A 19,502-nucleotide genomic window follows, 5' to 3' on the forward strand; every position below is an offset into this window, starting at 1 on the left:
TACCCAGAATTAAATCAACATCAACAAACAAATTAATGAAATAAAATATGAGAGAGAGTGCGGGGAGGGGGGTGTATGGATAGATAGATTATGGACTTGCACTGCTGCTGAGACCCCAGTCAGCCTTTGGGGGCTGAGCTTTATTTAAAACCTGGCCCTACAGTGTCTCTTGGAGGCAGAAGTTGCTGAGGGATTTTTATCCTGCCTTTGGTGTCCTTGGGGCTCCACAGACCCAAACCCAAGAGAACCAGAATCCTTCCTAAAGCAGCTTCTCTCCCATCCCAGCTGGTGTGGAATTCTCCAGCCAAATGTTATTTTGACCCAACAACCCCCCCAGTCCCCGAGCTCCCTGTGTGACACTGCAGCACCAGGGGCTAGTGCCCTCCTTGGCCGTGTGAACAGGGCCATGTTGAGCAAGAGCAGGGAGGGGTGTTTCCTGGGGGAATCCTGTGATCCTGCACCCAGTTCTGGGGTGTGCACTTTAAAAGGGCTGGCGGCAAACTGGAGATGGGGCAGGATGGGGCCAGGCAAATGATTGGAGGGCTGGAGAAAATGCCTGTCAGGGAGAGACTGAATATGCTCGCTCTGTTTGGCTTCTCCACAAGTCACGGGGGAGGTGCCTGGCGCTCGGCATACAAGGACCTTCGTGGGGAGACAAAGCTGGGTGCTGGGGGCTCTTCAATCCTGCAGGGAAAGGCAGAACAAGATCCAACTGGAGAAACTAAAACCTGACCAAATCCAGCAGGAATGGAAGGCCCAGTGTGGGACAGTGCAGGGGACTGACCATGGGAACCAGCTCCCCAGAGCAGGGGGGTTCCTCCATCTCCGGGTGGTATCAGACCCAGCCTGGCTGCCTTGCTGGGAGAGGCATTCACAGAACTCCAGTGACCAGGCTCAGTCCGGGGGAGCTGGGTGAGGTTCTCCGGCCGGGGTCACTCAGGAGGGCGGACGGGTCGGTTGAACGGACCCTGCTGGCCCAAACATCTGGGGATCCAGGTATCCAGGGGCAGAACAGACATGGGGGGATTCTGCCATCTGCAGCTGGGAGGCCTCAGCACTGGCCACGTCCGCAGCTGGGGGCAGGGAAGGCACCAGTGCAGGAAGGAAACTCCCCCCTCCCCCCCCCCGGGATGTGGGAGCGGACATGGCTCAAGGTTTCCTCTCGGGGAATCCCCACCCCTGACACATCGCTGATGGGGAATTTCTTGGTAGCCGGGTACATGACCCTGCACTTCCCAGGTCACCTCTTCCCAGCCTCCCCTCCCCGCTGCCCACTGTATAAAAACCCCGGGGGCTGAGACAGAGCCACCAGCCCCAGCTCCTGGATGTGCACCAATGATGCTGCTGCGGCTCCTGCTCTCCACAGTCTTTATCCCACTTCATAATGGTGAGTAGAGCTGAGCGACCGGTTATGTCCCAGCCCCGGGGGACTCACACTGGGAGTGGGGCTGAGCGAGTCACAGAGTTTCTGGTTCAGGGGCTGAACCGTAAAAACTGGGAAAAAGCTGGGTCCCTCCCCAAATTCGTTTGTTTATTTTTTCTCGCAGATGCAGAAACCCTAAAAAGACATTGTTTCAAAACAAATGGGGGGGGGGGTGCGGGATTGTTTGCTTGTGGTGTCTCCTTCAACCTGAAGCATTTTTTTTTCTTTTTGGTTTCATTATGGGACCTGTTCAGGTGTTTTTCACCCTCATTTTTAATTAGCTGAGTTTTGAACTGAAATGCAATTTTGAAACAAAAATTGATCGCTTTTTTTTGCTTTTTCATTTGCTTTCAATTCAAAACAATTTTGGGGGGTATTTTTTCATTTGATTTCAGGTCGCTTTAGAGAGGGTTTTAATCACTTTTAACAAAATTAGTTTAAAAGAACCCAATTTGCTCAATTTCTAAAGGAAGCACCATTTCAAACAGAAATTCAAGATGTTTTGTTTCCCATTGCTCATAACAAAACTTTTCTACTTTTTTCTGGAAAAAAATAATCATTTCTTTGTAGCCAAAACAATCCACTGAATTCTACCTGAATTCACAGGTACATTTGATGCCCCAAAATTGCTTTTTTTTAGCAAATTTGCCAATTCCTTATACATTTTTGCCCGGCTCTAGTGGTGAGAATGGGGAGATTCGGGCTGTGGGCAGCGCAACCCACACCAGGGGCAGGGGGATAGAATTAGCCATGGGGCTCAGTCAGGTGTCAGGAGATGGGACAATGAGGCTGAGGGGAGATAGGGAATTCCTGACCTAGTTCTCTGAGAGGGGAGATGGCTAGGGGGTGGCCCCACAGCCAGAATGTAGATGGGCGTATATGGGATAAAGAATGGATGGAAGGATGGACAGGTCCACGTGGGAATAGGTAGATCTGCAGTGGTTACGTGTATGTATGGGATTTACCAGGCTGGTTGGGGAGAGGGGGTGACTTAGGGGCAGGCTGGGCTGGGGGGGCCTAAGGGGCTGATCCAGGCCAAGAGGGGGCTGAGCTAAGGGATGAGGATCCGGGTTGCATTGGGCTCTTAGCAGGGCCGGTGCAACCCATTAGGCGACCTAGGTGGTCACCTAGGGCACTAGCATTTGGGGGGGCGGCATTTTCTTTGGCGGCGACCGGATCTTCGGCCGCCCCAGTCCTCGTCGGCATTTCGGCAGAGGGAGCTGGGGCATGGGGGCATGGGGAGGGCTGCCTGCAGCAAGTAAGGGGGGGCAGCATACAGGGGAACCGCTCCCCGCCCCAGCTCACCTCTGCTCCGCCTCCTCCCCTGAGCACACCGCCCCGCTCTGCTTCCCTCCCTCCCAGGCTTGCGGCGTCAAACAGCTGATTGGCGCCGCAAGCCTGGGAGGCGGGAGAAGTGGAGCAGCGACGGCATGCTCGGGGAGGAGGCGGAGCAGAGGTGAGCTGGGGCGGGAGCTGCCGCGCGGCTCCCCGGGCCAGGGGGAGCTGCCGCGGAGGGGGGGACTGCCGCGGGGGGGGGCACCTCAGGGCGGAGGGGGGGTGGGGAGCTGCCGCGGGGGGGCACCTCAGGGCAGAGGGGGGGTGTAGAGCTGCCGCGGGGGCGCACCTTAGGGTGGGGGGGATGGAGAGCTGCCACAGGGCTCGGGGAGGGGGGGGAAGCACAAGGTGGAAGTTTCCCCTAGGGCGCGAAACATCCTTGCACCCGCCCTGGCTCTTAGTCCCACTCTCCAGCTCCCTTTTGAACCCCTCCCTGTCTCCCTGCAGCTCGGGTCATCGGGGGCCAGGAAGCCTCGCTTGGCTCCAGACCCTACATGGCCTACGTGCAAATCGGGTCAACGGGAAGCTGCGGAGGGTTCCTGATCCAGGAGGATGTGGTGGTGACGGCGGCTCATTGTAACTGCAACCTGGGGTAAGAAATGCGCCACCCCCCACTCCTGAGCCAGACAGTCCCCCACCCCGGGGCTGGATCAGGGCTGGTGCCCCTGAAGGAGAAAGGCCCCTTGTCCCATTTCCCACCCCCTGAGCCAGCCAGTCTCCATCTCTGGGACGGGATTGGAGCTGGCAATATGTTGCCCCAAAGACTAGAAGCGTTTATGGGATGTGAAAATTATGAATATCACTGGGTGCTTGTTAGATTTTAAAGCCCAAACCCACCAAACTAGACCTGCCCCACAGGGCAAACATCCCAGCTGATAAACGCAACAGAGGGTCCTGTGGCACCTTTAAGACTAACAGAAGTATTGGAGCATAAGCTTTCGTGGGTGAATGCCCACTTCGTCAGACACAAGTCACCCATGAAAGCTTATGCTCCAATACTTCTGTTAGTCTTAAAGGTGCCACAGGACCCTCTGTTGCGTTTTACAGATTCAGACTAACACGGCTACCCCTCTGATACTTGATCCCAGCTGATGATTTTAGTCAGTTCAATAAGGACAACCCCTGTCACTGAGTTACTTCACTCAGTTGAAACCTAGCCTCTTCTCAAGCCTTTTCCCTTGGCCATCGCTTCTCAAACCCAGACACTTGGCTGCTCTTAACCAATCAAGAAACCCCCCATTGCTTTTGGGGATCTGAGCCCTACTGAACAGAACAACCTTGTAGGCAATGGACATAGATCAGCGCTGGGGCTCAGCTGTTGTACCAGAGACTGATCCAATCCCCAGGATTTCCTACAACATTCATTTTCGATCATCTGCCATCAGTTCTTTCGTGTTTGTAGCATGTTTCTCAGGGTCAAAAGAGGAACACCCAGACAGAGATTAAAGAAAGATGAGGAGATTCAATCTCTGCCATGAAGTCTCACCACTTTTTCTCATGTCCTGCTAACCCTGGAGGAGGGAAAGGCCTGTCCAGAGGGGCTGGGCCAAGCATCCTGGTTCCCTTCTGCACTTCAACATCTTCTCTGATGGACTCAGCAGCCACTTATGTCCCACATTGTGATTTCTGTCCCCAAGGTCATTTCACGGGCAGATCTGGGCTTCCTGCTACTGCTGTCCATATCTAGTAGATGGCACTGGTGCATAACAAACTCTTTGATCCTTTTCTTATTTGCATGTTTCATTCATTCCAGCGACCTTATTTCTGTGTCGGCCCAGCCTAGGCATCTGGGATTTCCCCGCTTTGAACAATTTCTTTTAATATTTCAAAGTTGCGCCCAGGTTAGTGCCTTACACCTTCCCAAATAATTCCTTTGGATCTACAGCAGATCTTTTAAAAAATCCAATCTTGATTAAAAATTGCCAGTGTTGGAGAATCCACAATTAACTTTGGTAAGTGGTTCCAACATTAGTTAAAGTTCCTGCTAAAAACTCATACCACAAAACAATCATTGAAAAATAAATCAAAAAGAATCCTTTATATTCCCTCTGAATTTGAAACCAATTGATCTTGAGTTTCTCAGTATAAGGTGTGTTTTCCAATCTTTTGATCATTCTTGTGGCTCTTCTCTGACCCCTCTCCAATTTATCAACATCTTTCTTGAACTCTGCAGACAAGAACTAGACAATGGGTCACCCTGCATAGCAGAACAGTCCATTGCTCAGTCTTTTGGGTCTCTTTAGCCAACCAGAATGGAGAAGGAGGAAGGAGGAAGTCCATGTAGGTGCATAAGATGGTCTCTGTGTTACTCAGTCACACAACTGTAGGTAGAAATCTGCACAGGCCAGGATCTGGGCTGATGTCCCTTCCGGAGAGTCTGTGATGGCCCCACCCCACTATCCAATGGGCACTAATGCCCCCATATTTTCCCCTTGGCTTTTCCAGAAACATCTATGTCTACCTGGGAGTCCAAGACTTCATGAAGCCGGGACAGAACTGGCAACGGATCCGGGCCCGTCGCTGGATCCAGCACCCTGACTTCAACAATGAGAACTTTCACAATGACATCATGCTGCTCAAGGTACTGCCCCCATCCCATCACCTGCCCCCAGTGACTTCGCACTGCTGCAGATACTGCCCCCATCCCATCATCTCAGCCCCAGTGACATCACACTGTTGTAGGTACCACCCCCATCCCACTGCCCTGCTCCCAGTGACCTCACACTGCTACAGGTACCACCCCCATCCCATCACCCCACCCCCAGTGACCTCACACTGCTGCAGGTACTGCCCCCATCCCATCACCCTCCCCCCAGTGACCCCACACTCACTTCCTGGACTCACATCCATGCTTTGGACAGGTGGTGCTGCCCCTTGCCACCTCCGATAACTGTGCTGATCTGGGTCCATTCTCTCTCCTTCCCATGGCAGCTGTGGCACAGCGTGGAGCTGACCGAATGGGTGGGGCTTGTCCCCCTGCCGGAGGCTGATCACCTCGTCAGCCCAGGCTCCGAGTGCAGCGTGGCCGGGTGGGGTCGGACCGGAGTGAACACCACCACCGACAAGCTGCAGGAGGCAGAGCAGGAGGTGGTGTCGGACGGCCTGTGCAGAGAGCGGTACCGTCATTACAACCCCATCACCATGCTCTGCGCCGGCAGCCCCCACACCAAGAAATCAGCATTCCAGGTAAATATCTCCCTGCCCAAAGCCACTGGGGGTACAGGAAGCTGCTCCAGGGGAAGGAGCCCATAGAAACCACCATGGACATGCCCCTCCCATGCTCCATTGCCCCAAGACGGGAGCCCATCGTGCATCATGGGAGATGCAGCCCAGCTGGGGAGCCCAGCACATAGGATGACTGCAGAGAGGTATCTCCCGTGTTACTGCCCTTGTGCAAAGTGCTGGTGGAAACGGGCTGAAATTTAACATGGGCTCATGCACATAGTGACAAGAAAAAAGAATTTCTTCCCTGAGCCAGGGGCTCATCAGCTGGAAGTGACAGACAGGGAGGGAGAAATGGGTGTGTCAGCCAATCACAGGATGACCATGGGCCACCATCGGGATGTGGCCAGAAGAAAGGCCCATGCGGTCCTGGGATGAAGCAGCCCAGGTGTCTCCAGTAGAGAGGGAGGGTTTAATGCCAGCAGAGAAGGCTCTGGGCATTACTCAGCCGGAATCCGGTGCAGAGTTCTGGGCAGCCCTGTCCCAGAAAGAGGGACCCCGGCTGGAGCAGGTGCCGAGAAGGGCTGGTGGGACGATCAGGGGGATGGTGAGCCGGTCTGACCAGAGGGGAATAAAATACCTGGGCTAGGTTAGCATAGAACACAGGCTGAGAGGGGTCTGATTGCTCTATAAATACATCCGGGGGGACGGGGACACACCAGGCAGGGAAATGAGCTGTTGAAGCTAAAGGACTAATCAAATGGGGATAAAAGTGGCAGGGATCAATGGAGGCTGGAGATGAGGGGAAGGTATCTAACCATCAGAGGGAGGAGGTTCTGGAACAACCTCCAACAGGAGCATTGGGGGGGGGGGACAACCTAACAAAGATAAAGACAGAGCTTGATAAGTTTATGGATGGGATGATATGACAGGGCTGCCTGTAATAGCAGAAATTGGACTTTATGACCCAATAGGGCCCTTCCAGTCCTGTGTTCCCATAGGAGCATGAGGCACCTGAAATACAATTCCCATGATTACACATACTTAGGCCTTGAGTTTTTAGCAAAATGTTCCAGGAAAAGTGTTGATGGAAAAAGGGACCCCCTCCCCCTTCCCTACCACATGTTCTGACCATCTCTACTCTTCACCTTCATTGGAGGATCTACTGGTGAACTCAACCCTGAGGCTATCCAACAGATAGGACACTGGGTGAAATCCTGACCCCATACATGTGGATGGGAGCTTTGCTGATGATGTCCATAGGACCAGGTTGGCATTGGAGCTGAGGGAGAATCAGCATTCCCGTCTAACAGGAAATGGCAACATTCCAATCTTTGTTTTCTAAGAAAAGTTGAGATTTCAACATTTTTGGCAGAATGGAAATTCCAAAAGCAGGTTTGACTCAGAAATTTCAAAATGTTTCATTGAAAATTTTTCAATCAAAATGAAACATGCTGAGATGTGAACAGCTTGAAACGTTTCCTTCCATGTGAACAAACTGGAGAGAGTCCAGAGGAGAGAAACAAGAACAAAAAAATATGATCAGAGATTTAGAAAACCTTATGTAGGAGGAAAGGCTAAAAGAATTGGGCATGTTTAGGCAGAGAAGATGAGGCTGAAGGGGCTGCAGTTCCTTATCAGGCCTCTATTTTCCCTTATGTAGCCCCTGCCTGCACTACATCTCCCACTATGTACTTTGTCATGTGATTCCCATGATGCCCCAAACAGCTCAGTCAGAAGCAAATCCGAGTTGCATTATGGGAGATGTACTGCTCCAGGGAGCCAAGTCCTTAGGAGAGAATGAAGACCTGAAGGACAACTCCCATAAGCCAATGCACGGTTAGGAGAAAAGCAGTTTAACATCTTTTGAACTGATTCCAAATTAAATGTTTCAGGACATTTTTTAAAAGTAAAATATTCTGATTCAGGTGGAACTGACCCAAAATGAAGTATTTCCTTTCAATTTTCCTAAAGCAAAAATTGAAAATTGATTGTTTTCTGTGGAAAATTTCAATTTTGTAGAAACTGCCTTTTCCACATTCTGTGCTGCTCTAGATTTCTCTCTCTGCCGACCCATTTCCAGGCTGGTTCTGTTTGGCAGGACGGGCTCATCCTTCAGCTGCAGAGAACACCTGTCCCACATGAAATCTGAGATCTCTGGAGAACAGGCCGGGCTGGGTTATGTCAGTCACTGACGTTATTCTCCTTATTGGCAGGGCGATTCCGGCGGGCCCCTGGTGTGCGACGGGATGGTCCAGGGCATCATCTCCAATGGAGATCCGGATGGGCGCCCCCCCAGCATATACACGAGAATCTCCAAATTCATCCCCTGGATCAACGAAACTCTGCAGAAGCTGAGTTAAAGGAAACACCACTCTTTAAAGGGCCAATTTGGCCATACTGGGCAATGTGCATGTGTGGAATCCCCAGGTGCTTTAGATCAGAGTATTTCTTTCTAGTGTTAGAGAAATTCTTCGAGTGGCTCAGTCGTGAAATCCTTTTGTAGCTAGAAATACCCCATCGATGTTTGAAATTTTGTTATATTGTCTCCCCAAGTGTCTAGTCAATGTTTGGGACCCTACGCGTGTTCCGGTTGGGAGCAGAAATTGACAATGGAGTCTGGTATTTCCTGTGATGTGATCTAGTTTATTTACAAGGAACATCCAAAGTCCTGTTTCCCTGAATACAGTCGGAATCAAACAGCAGCAGACAGCAACTCTGTTCCGTGTACAGAGCCTGCCTCTCCAGCCAAGACTGTGTGCCCAAAATGGTTCTCTTAGCTTTTTCTCAGGGCCGCATTCCTGTGTTTCCAGGTTGTGTCTGCCTGGCTTTTTACTTTGCGTCTGACTCGCTTCTGTCCCCAGAGCTCTCTGTTTATGTTGTGTCTGTCTGATCCACATGCCCCATTACCCCAGAACAATATTCGGTGACGACCTTTCCTCCTGAGTCGTTAGAATTCCCACATGTACACAGGGTTTTACATCAGCCTAGGGGATTCTGGAGCAAGGGTAGGATTTTCTCTGTTGAATTCTATAGGACCTCTACACATGCTGAACATTTTTATACCTAATCCATTCCTCAAGGGTTTTCCACCATCAAAATTCTTAGCTGCAGCGTGTCTCTGGCTGGCTTAAAAACATTCTTTCCCCCAACCGAAGAGCAGGAATGGGGCCATGTGGCTTTGGTGGCCAACCTATGACCACAAAGTGTGGCTTGTCGAATTAAACAGCCCATGACAATAGCACATTGAAATGGTTGTGTGAAAAAAAGTGAAATTTCAATGATTTTGTTTCATACATTTTGAGCCAGACCCAAATTTGTTTGTTTTCAGTATTTTCTTTTCTTTTTCCCTCTCCCACCCCACAAGTATTTAATTATTTATTATTTATTATTATGATACTGACCGGAGGTTGGAAAAAACCAAAGGAAGGGAACCCAGAAAACATCAGTGAGATACATTGGGGCAAAAGAAAGAATTGTCTATTTCCAAATATTTGGAAAATATTGAAAACGGACGCTTGTTTGAAAAACAAATGGCACTTGGAGGGAAAAAAGCCATTTTTCTAAATAAAAAATGTTTTCTCTGAACAATTTGCGCTGCCTTTTCCATCACTGGCCTGTAGACTGGATGCTGCATGTGTGGATGATACAGGGTTGGGGGAGAATAATGGGGCGGTGGGCAGGATGCAGGTGATGGGTTGAGCCATAAACAAAATTGGTGCTAAATAAAAACATCAAGGCCCAGAACCTCAGAGGTGTTTGGGTGCCTAACTCCCATTGAAATCACCGGGAGCCTGAATAACTTTGGGGATCTGGGCTCCTAGCTCTTCCCTCCAGGAGATCTCAAAGCGCTTTACAAAGGGTGATCAGGATCATTAGCCCCAAATGGGCAAACTGAGGCACAGAAAGGGGCCGGGACTTGCTGAAGGTCATGCAACAGCAAAGCCAGGAACAGAACACAGGGATCCTGAGGTGCAGGCCTTTGCTCTGGCTACTTGGCCACAGAGCTTCCCTTCTGACAACAGCTCAATCAGGCTGTCCCACGCACCATGGCCCCACAGCCCATCAACCACACTGTTTGTTAATTTCAATTCCCATCTTGTGTTCTCTGGAATCAGTACAGATCTGATACAAACTTCTCCAGCACTGAATTCCCGCCTGACCCATGTCGTCTGGGGCAGGCGCTAAGTCCACCAGGGCAGGGGAGGTCTCAGGTTACAGGGTGTGAGGATGTAACATCTGCAGGGCTGGAATTATGCCCACCCGCAAATCCAGTGACTGTGGAGCAAACACAGACAATATCGATCTGTGTGTCTCCACACTCTCCTCATAGAATCATAGAATATCAGGGTTGGAAGGGACCTCAGGAGGTCATCTAGTCCAATCCCCTACTCAAAGCAGGACCAATCCCCAACTAAATCATCCCAGCCAAGGCTTTGTCGAGCCAGGCCTTAAAAACCTCTAAGGCAGGAGATTCCACCACCTCCCTAGGTAACCCATTCCAGTGCTTCACCACCCTCCTAGTGAAATAGTGTTTCCTAATATCCAACCTAGACCTCCCCTCCCCCCCTGCGACCTGAGACCATTGCTTCTTGTCCCTCCATCTGGCTCTCTCTGTCTGGTAACAGGGGTGGTGATGGCCAGCGCTCCCCAGCACCGGGAGATGCCGTGTTGCTGATCCCTGTCTGGCTAAAGGCCAGATTTGTCTGAGCCAGAGGCATGAGACAGATTCCCAAAGCTTCCCTCAGATACCCTGGGTCCCTCCACCCTGACCCGCCGCAATAAGAGAACCACGTTCCTTCAATAGACTCATCCATTCCAAGGCCAGAAGGGACCATGGTGCTCGTCCTGCCTGACCCCTGCATAGCCCTGGCCCTGGGACGGCCCTGAGCTAATCCCGGCTAGAACTAGAGCAAAGCTGTTAGAGAAACCTCCCGGTTTGAGTTACACGTCACCAGGGATGGAGAATCCAGCCTGGCCCTTGGCAGCAACGTCTCCGAGCCTGACGCTGGCCCAGTCACTGAAGGGATTTGAATGGCCAATTCCCAGCCAACGTCATTCAGATCCCCTGGGCTGGGCGCTCTGGCCCACACTGTATGCGGGGGTGGGGGCAGAGGAGATGGTCTGATGGTCTCTGCTGGCCGTCACCTCTCCTGCTCTATGAACAGCTCAGCATTGATGTGACAGAAACCTTCCCACCTTCACGGTGTTTCCGTCTCTGTATTCAGGGCAATTCCTGTTAAACAGCGTCTGTCTCTGGCCCTGTAACAAACACCGTGGGGTTCTCCCACTGCTTGGGAGGGGAGACCCCTAACCGCTGACAGTTACACTGCGAGTTATTGCACTTCTACGCCCCACTGACTCCAGCTGGGATCTGGCCCCATTGACTCCAATGGAGCTATATCCCATTGACTCCAGCTGGGGATCTGGCCCCATTGACCCCAATGGAGCTACGTCCCATTGACCCCAGCTGGGATCTGGCCCCATTGACACCATTGGAGTCATGGCTGATTGATAATAGCTGGGGATCTGCCCTATTGACTCCAGTGTAGCTGCAGCCCATTGACCCTAGCTTGGTGACCGGGCAGGGAATGGGACATAGGGCCTTTCCCCTCTAGAGGACACTGGCTCCCATGTGGCCCAAGGGATGAGAACTGGCTGGCTCAGTGGGTTGTATTTTCCCAGCCTCAGCACGGTAGGTGGGAGAGGCCCTTCTATCACCATCGCCTTGAAGTGCAGCGTTTGGTCTCTCTGACCTCAGCCCCTCCCCCGTCTCTCTCATGGTGCAAGGAGATGTGAGAAGGATCAAAGGGCTGGGTTCCTATCTGCAGCTGAGAGGAGTTCAGGTTAACCACAGCCCCCACTACAACAGGCAGGGAGAGACTCTAGTGTCTCTGGTGTTAGCAGTGAACTCACATCTCCCAGCTCAGCACCAGATGTGCATGGAGACAGAGGCTGCCGGGCTCCAGCTGGGCACAATGGGGCATGGGCCAGCCCCAGCTGTGCAGGGCTCCAGGCACTGAGCATTCCCAGAAGATGCCCAGATGTGCAGACTCAGCAGGGCCTGACCCTCCCCCCAGCCTACGTGATTTATGGGTTGTGTGTTGCAAGGACAGGCAGGGTCTGGAAAGACCAAAACCCCCATGACCAGGGGGCAGATCTGACCTGAGACATGTGGGGAGGGTTTCAAGAGAGCTCCACAACCACCTGCCTCAATGGGATTCTCTATGAACTCAATGTGGTGGGAGGAGATTGTCAGTGATCTCCACTTTAGCTGGGTCATGGCGGTAAGGGGGAGGGGCTGCGAGCTGCGACCGAGCAGCGGGAGCTCAGGTCCTGCTGGAGCCATGGTGCTGCAGTGCTGTCCAGGGCCACTCCTGGACGCAGCACGCTGAGGCTCCAGGAGAGGCGGGAGGTGGGGCTAAGCGGCACGGTAAGGGGTCTGGGGGGGTTGGATAAGGGGCAGGGAGTCCCGGGGACAGTCAGGGGACAGGGAGGGGGCAGAGGTTCTGGGGGGGCAGTCAGGGGACAGGGAATGGGGGGTTGGATCGTGGGCATTCCATGGGTCTGTCAGGACTCGGCGAGGGGGTGGATAGGGGTCGGGGCAGTCAGGGGACAGGGAGCGGGGGGGGTTTCGTGGGGGGTGCGGTCCCAGGGTGGTGGTTGGGAGGGTCTCGGGGGGGCAGTCAGGGGACAAGGAGCAGGATGGGTTGGGGATTCTGAGGGGGACAGTTGGGGGGCAGGAAGTGGGTGGGGGTCGGATAGGGGGCAGGGCCAGGCTGTTTGGGGAGGCACAGCCTTCCCTACCCTAAAGCTCATTCAGCAGTTTGAGGCTTGCAGACAGCTATTTAACACAAAGAGCCAAGCTGTTATCTTTTCCCTTAGGGCTACCATCCCTTTCACTTCTCAAATGCCAAATTATAGTCTACATTTAATTTCAGTGCCATAGGGAGATTCATGTCAGGGGAGGGTAGCTTCATTGAAAATTAGCCACTTTAGATTAACAGTGATAGAGCCAAGAGAGCCATGGGGGAAGGATCACAAGAGAAGAGCAATATCCTACACCACCTACCTCCTTCCCAACCCTACCAAGGGAGACCCCCCCCCTCCCCTGTATTCCCCGAGGCTCCAGAGGGGTTAATTCAGTGGTTCTCAAACTTTTGTACTGGTGACCCCTTTCACATAGCAAACCTCTGAGTGCGACCCCCCTTATAAATTAAAAACACTTTTTTATATATTTAACACTATTATAAATGCTGGAGGCAAAGCAGGGTTTGAGGTGGAGGCTGACAGCTCGTGACCCCCAGTAATAACCTTGTGTCCCCCTGAGGGGTCCCGACCCCCAGTTTGAGACCCCCTGGGTTAATTAATTTTAGCACCCTGTGTCCATTCACATGCATGTGCTATTTTGAGCATTTCAGTTTTCACAACATAGGCTCATCCCAGATTCTGGAACAAGCTCAAATGCTCAGTTCGTGAAGTATGTACATAAGCTATACTAAAGACAAACCCACAGTAATCGTCTCCACTTTGTGAGGGATCCCATGGAGCCAGTCTCTAGGAAACAGATAAATTCATGGAGGTTAAGTCCAATAATGGCTATTAGCCAGGATGGGTAAGGAATGGTGTCCCTAGCCTCTGTTTGTCAGAGGGTGGAGATGGATGCCAGGAGAGAGATCACTTGTTAGGTTCACTCCCTCTGGGGCACTTGGCATTGGCCACTGTCGGTAGACAGGATACTGGGCTGGATGGACCTTTGGTCTGACCCAGTATGGCCATTCTTATGTTCTAACCTAAATGAACCCAAAGTTGTGGAGACAGATATGAGTCAAGGAAGCCAGCAGAGTATCAGAAACCTGGAAAAATCTCTGACTGGATGGGCTCAAGGTCACAAGCTGAGGTGGTTCAAAAGTTTTGGATTTTTTTAAGCAGAATTTTTGTATTGTTTCTTTAAACAATCAAACACAGCAATAAGCAAATATTTGGCCACACACTTCTGAAACCCCAAACCATGTTCAGGTTTTGGCAGACTAATTTCAGCTTTTCAATTAAAAAAAAAACACAACAAATTTTGAAGGAAAGCAGACATTGTCCGTGATTTTTTCTGCTTTTTAAAAACCCCGTTTTCGATCCAAAAAAAGTTTTGATGGAAAATATTTGTCCAACCCTTTTAATGAGCTTTAGTGCCTTTTAGCACTAGCTGATGCTGAGAACCAGTGATACCTTGTAAAGGTGACTTGAAAAGAAGTTTTCTCAAAACTGGGTTTGTGCCGAGATGCAGAAGGTTTTTAAATGTTTATTTTTCCCAGTGCCGCCCTGGGGGGGGGGGGGGCAAGTGGGGCAATTTGCCCCGGCCCCACAGGGGCCCCCATGAGAATATAGTATTGTATAGTATTGCAACTTCTTTTTATGGAAGATGCCCCTGAAATTGCTTTGCCCCAGGCCCCCTGAATCCTCTGGGTGGCCCTGTCAATGCAGATGTGTGAATACCTGACTAACTCTATTTACATTCATTCTAGATTCATTTAAGTTGATGCAATTCCATTCTAGATCTATCCAATCCGAATAGCTACATGTGGGTCCATTCTAGATCCATCCACATTCATATAGATCTCTTCTAGTTTCATTTAGATCCCTGTACATCCATTCTAGGCCCATCTCCCCACCCTGCCAGTGCTCGACCCACCTGACTTGGATACAAGGCCATTGGGGATGTTGGCTGGGAGCATCCGGGACCGGCCCTGGGGGAGGCGGGATGCAGGAATGGCTGGACCAGTGATGCTCCTGGCTCTGTGTGCGTGAATACCCCCAGGGAGATGGCACCTCCCCAGACAGGGCAGGGACCCCACAGACAAGGGACAGGGCTGAGCCCTCTTTGTGGATTGATAGACCCAATGGGGCAGCAGAAGCCGAGGAGGTGTCTGACTCTGACAATGTGTTTATGCAGGAGGAAGTCAGAGACACTCTGGGCATGATGTACATACAGACCGGCGGGAGCTGGTATCAGGGTGATCAGAGCCGCACCCTTGTCTATCTCGCACACAGGGAGGATCAGGGCGTGTTCTCTCACCCAGCACTGATAGCAATCAGTGTAACCCACAGCCTACACCCAGGGGCCAGGAGGAGGCAGGGCTCCTTGGTCCGAGTGGTGCAATAGCTGGAAACAAACCTGTAGCCCCTGGCGTGGGCAGGTGAAGGCAGCTCTATGGTTTCCTGGCTGTTCTCTGTGTGTTTCTAATGGGATTGGGCTGGAGGGCCCAGGGCGCCTTTCCCAGCTCTGTCTTTGGTGTTTCCATTGGTTTTCATGGCCAGCAGCCGGGCGCTGCCCACGATAACAGTTAAAGCACCCAGCTCTTCGGGACTGTCCGTCATGCATAGGCCTGACAGCACAGGTGTCATTCTTCCCATGGGGCATGGGAGAAACTGAGGCACAAGGAGGGACAGGAGATGCTCACAGCCCCCCAGCAGGCCAGGGTCAGAGTCTTTCCAACAGGCTCTTTGGCGCTACCCTACGACCCTTATCAGGGAGTACTCAGCTGGGTCCACAAGCCCTACAAAAGGTTCTCAGGTTTGCAGATTTCTCTCCATGCAGGGGAGGAATGTGGAGATCCTTGTGTGTAGCTCCCATTGGTATCTCCTATGGAGACGATGCCCTGGGCCGCACCATCACACACCAGAATCGCCCTGTCAGTAACCAGAGCCAGGAGGCTATTGACCATTTCTTCACTGCAGCCTTTTCACCAAAGATCTCAGGTTACTTGGTTTATGAATTAAGGCCGGACGTTTTCCAGACTGTTCCCTGCAGTGCTCACACATTCATAGCGGGGCCACCTGTGCCCTGCATCTGCAGGCTCTGCTGGGCTGGATCAATCACCCCTGCTCAGCACCATGCAGGGGCAATGTCATGATCAATGATTAGTCTCAGGCTGAATTTTACCCTGCCTGGGGCTTTACCTGTGGTGGCCCATGGGTGGCCTGGGGCAGGCAGTCCTGGGTGGTGCCGGGGGTGTTACCAGATTTGCCCATTACTTTGGGGTATGCTCATTTATTCGGGTTACTCCTCTGGGGAAGGGGGTTCTGTAATCCTGTCAATGTACTGCTTGTGTCACTTGTGTTTACATATGGAGCTCTACTTCTCCCTTCTGCAAGTCCCCTCCCAGTGGAGCTATCTTGCAGGACCTAGGGTCCCTAGGGCTGGGTTACTCCCACCCCAGAACCGGATGAACACACCCACACCCACACGTACATTAACAGAGCAAGTCTGAGTGGACCGGGTCCATCAGCACTGTCAAGCTGACCCCTTATATGTCTCTGGACTCACTGGGCTGGAGGAAGCAGCACTTTCAAGCTGTCTCTCCTTATATGCCCCTGGGCTCCATGGACTGGGTCAAGCAGCACTTTCAAGCTGTTACCCTTATGCGTCCCAGTTTCAGCACGTCCCTATCCCCACTCCCCCAACACAATTGTACTGGCAGTAACCTACTCGATGAGCAAACCCCACTGTATTTTGGGCGCTGCAGGGATCTTTAGCTTAGGTAAAAGAAGCGTTGCTGTAGAGTGAATGGGGGAAGCTAAAAACCCAAACGAGTAAAGTTCAGCAAGAGAGAGAGAAGCAACCAACTTAACCATAGAAGTTATTTATTGAATAATAGTGATAACTACACAAGGAGGACTAAACCAACCTAACATACATGATTAAAGGTTAATATCTAAGGTAGAAAGGAAAAGAGAGAGAGAGAAAGAGGGGGGGATCTCACCCACTCCATGAGGCTTGAACTGGTCAGGGTTCCCAGGTGATGGTGGTAGCTGAGGGTCCTGAATGCTGGAGACAGGCAGAGCCCCCAGCAAGATCAGTCAGAAGATGGAGTTCCAGTGGAACTGATGCCTAGTTTGGATCTAAGCATCAGAACTCTGACTAGAGGGTGAGTAGGGATTTTTGTAGAGAAATTACAATGGTTCAAGGGAGAACACTAGATTTGTTTATAGGTAAGCTGATGACTCAAGGGTTTTCTTTAGACTAGACAATAGGATCTGATCACTTTTGGTGTTTTCTTCCAGGGAGCTCACAATGCAAGTAGGCTGCTTCAGTATTTGGATCTCAATTAAGGATTCATTACTAGAATTGGTCTGATAACTGCTGAGCTGGGTGTGTGCAGGCGTAGGTTCATTAGCATCTGGAGCAGAGATTCCCATGATGCAGTGCTTCCCTGCTTTTTCTGGTCCCAGAATTCAGTGTGGTTCTCTGTTCTCCATTCTGTATGTAAATTGAGATGTCTTCCTGTCCCATCTTTCATGCAGATGAGGCTAGGGGAGTTGTCTCTGCTCTCCATTCTGTATGCTAACGGAGATGTCTTAATCTTGTCACCCTTGTCAGGAGGGGTCTAGGTGTGTCTCCCAATGCCCTTCACTGGTCTCTGAAAGTTTTTTTCTCTGATGGGTTTTGGTTTAAGCAGAGACTGGGGGTGGGGGGTGTCTTTCATGAGTCAGGCTGGATACTGCACCCTGGTTCCACAAGAACACAGAGGTATCTGGTATCAGGGGGCAGTGCTCTCCAGCAGATCAGCTTAGATGACGTACTGGTCCCTTCCAATTGATGGTGCTACACATCTGGAGGGAAGGGGCAGGGAACTGGCCATTCCTCCATCTTCAGCTGCAGCAAACTCTGCCATGAAGCATGTCCCTGTGGCAGTCTGTACTGCTATATTCACCCCTTTCATAGAGTTATGATAAATCTCGTACAAAGTAGGCCTTGTGAGGAATAATTTGAAAACTCATAATTTGCTGATCATTATTGTCCTTGTAAAATACGTGTGGCAATGCTGTATGTAGAGTTATAAGTTTCTACAGTGTGATAATTGGGGATTGCTCCTGCTTTGAGGAGGGAGTTGGACTAGATGACCTCCTGAGGTCCCTTCCAACCCTGATATTCTATGATTCTATGATAATATTGGGGCATGTTCCAACATGTTCTGGAGGGTAGTCACAAACCAGTTCCCCAGAGATGAAAGGCTAGCCAATGCCTCAGCCAAGTGTCAACAAGATCAAATGGATTGTCACCTGGTTAAGTGGCCATTCTTTGGAGGGGGTGGGGGGGTATGGGCAAAATATCTACATTTTGACAAAGCAGCAGCTTGAGGTTCCTGGCCACAGAGACTTTCTGTGTCTCATTGACAGCAGCTGGAGATGGTCCTTGAGCAAGAGAAAGGGTTCTAAGAGGAGAAAGCAAGAGCCCCAAATCTCTCTCTCCCTTTCTTTATACCAACAGCATCAACAACACTTGAAGAAGGAAGGAAGCAGCACTGGGCTGGGGGGAGATCCTGACTGAAGTATTCAGCCAGTAAGACTGTTGGAACGCATGGTGAGAGAGACCGTTGGTTTGAATTCACTTAGCTTGTTAAGTTAGGTATTAGCTGTGTTTTACCTTTTCTTTCTTTGTAACCAAATCTGACTTTTATGCCACATTACTTGTAATTGCTTAAAATCTCTCTTTCCATAGTCAATACACTTGTTTTATTGTTGTATCTAAATCAGTGTGTTTGGATTCAAATTGTTTGTAAAGCTCCATTTGAGATAACGGGATTTGTGCAGATCATTTTCTATTAATGAAATGACAGACTTTCAATGAGCTTGTATGGTCCAGAAGGAGGGCGCTGGGCAGTACAAGATGCACATTTCTGGGGGCAAGTCTGGGACTGGGAGTTTGCTGGTGTTGCCCTGCAGTGTAAGTGAGGAGTGGCTGCCCATAGCACTCACACACCAGAGCTGGGAGTAACTAACATGCTGGAGGCTGGGTGTGAGCGGATGGGGAGTGGTGGCTCTCAGAGTGAAGCAGTGTAAATGGCACCCCAGGTTGCAGAATTGAGGGAACACACTGTCCAACAGTCCAGATTGTAGCCTGGGGAATGTCACAGGCCCATCCCCCACAGCAGTGGGGTCCTCCCCGCCCTGAGCTCTGGGCTTATCTCCCATGGGAGACCAGGCCCAGGAGGTACCAGCTTTTCCCCCAGGCAGTCGGAGTCTGTCCCAGCCCCTCTGCCCTGGTCCGTTATTAACAGCTCTGGGCTCAAAGCCTGTCCAGCACAGCCAGGGCTCCACACTCTGAGCGGTGCCAGCATCGACTCAGCCCCCATCACAGGGGCAGGTTTGGGGTGAGGGGCCAGGCTGGCTGTTGGTGTAAATTCCCCTGCCATAGACGCCCTCCGGGTTTTTTATTCTCCTCCCACTGAATTGCCACCTGCTCCATCCCCTCCCCTGTTTGCCTCTTGGGGATCTTATCTGTGGGGTCCATCTCCCCGTCATGCTCCCCCTGAGCTAGGCTGGGGGCGTCTGGCCACCGAGCAGCATGTTGGCAAGAGGATCTGCCAGAGGGCAGCGCTGCTCTTGGGCTGGGTAGAAACGGAGCAGACTCTGCACAAAGAGGGGCTCAATGCCAACCCAGGGCACTAAGAAACTGGGGGTGATGTCTGGTGCAGAAGGGAGTAGGGGGAAGGGCAGACTAGGCCTAAGGGCAGACTAGGGGAATCGTGGGAAGGCATTGGAGAAGCACCAGCCCTGAGTGATCCAGCCTGGCTCCAAAGTCGGT

At 51.4% G+C, this 19,502-nt stretch overlaps 1 protein-coding gene across 1 annotated transcript; it reads left to right on the forward strand.

Annotated features, from left to right (window-relative positions):
* The first annotated feature begins 1,335 nt into the window (after positions 1 to 1,335).
* On the forward strand, positions 1,336 to 8,283 carry LOC135887203 (mast cell protease 3-like). The gene is made up of 5 exons (XM_065414979.1): positions 1,336 to 1,387; positions 3,206 to 3,350; positions 5,204 to 5,339; positions 5,690 to 5,944; positions 8,137 to 8,283. The coding sequence occupies exons 1-5, from the start codon at positions 1,336 to 1,338 to the stop codon at positions 8,281 to 8,283; spliced, it is 735 nt and encodes a 244-aa protein (XP_065271051.1).
* The last annotated feature ends 11,219 nt before the right edge of the window (positions 8,284 to 19,502 follow it).

This window comes from Emys orbicularis, chromosome 12, assembly GCF_028017835.1.
Source record: "Emys orbicularis isolate rEmyOrb1 chromosome 12, rEmyOrb1.hap1, whole genome shotgun sequence".
In the NCBI taxonomy this organism is placed as follows: Eukaryota; Metazoa; Chordata; order Testudines; family Emydidae; genus Emys; species Emys orbicularis.

What these genes read in the sequence shown, in the direction of transcription:
- LOC135887203 (XM_065414979.1), top strand. Translation starts at nt 1,336, where the DNA reads ATGATGCTGCTGCGGCTCCTGCTCTCCACAGTCTTTATCCCACTTCAT. An exon ending in CTTTATCCCACTTCATAATG is followed by an intron (nt 1,388 to 3,205) that starts GTGAGTAGAGCT and finishes GTCTCCCTGCAG; the next exon opens with CTCGGGTCATCGGGGGCCAG. An exon ending in ATGACATCATGCTGCTCAAG is followed by an intron (nt 5,340 to 5,689) that starts GTACTGCCCCCA and finishes TTCCCATGGCAG; the next exon opens with CTGTGGCACAGCGTGGAGCT.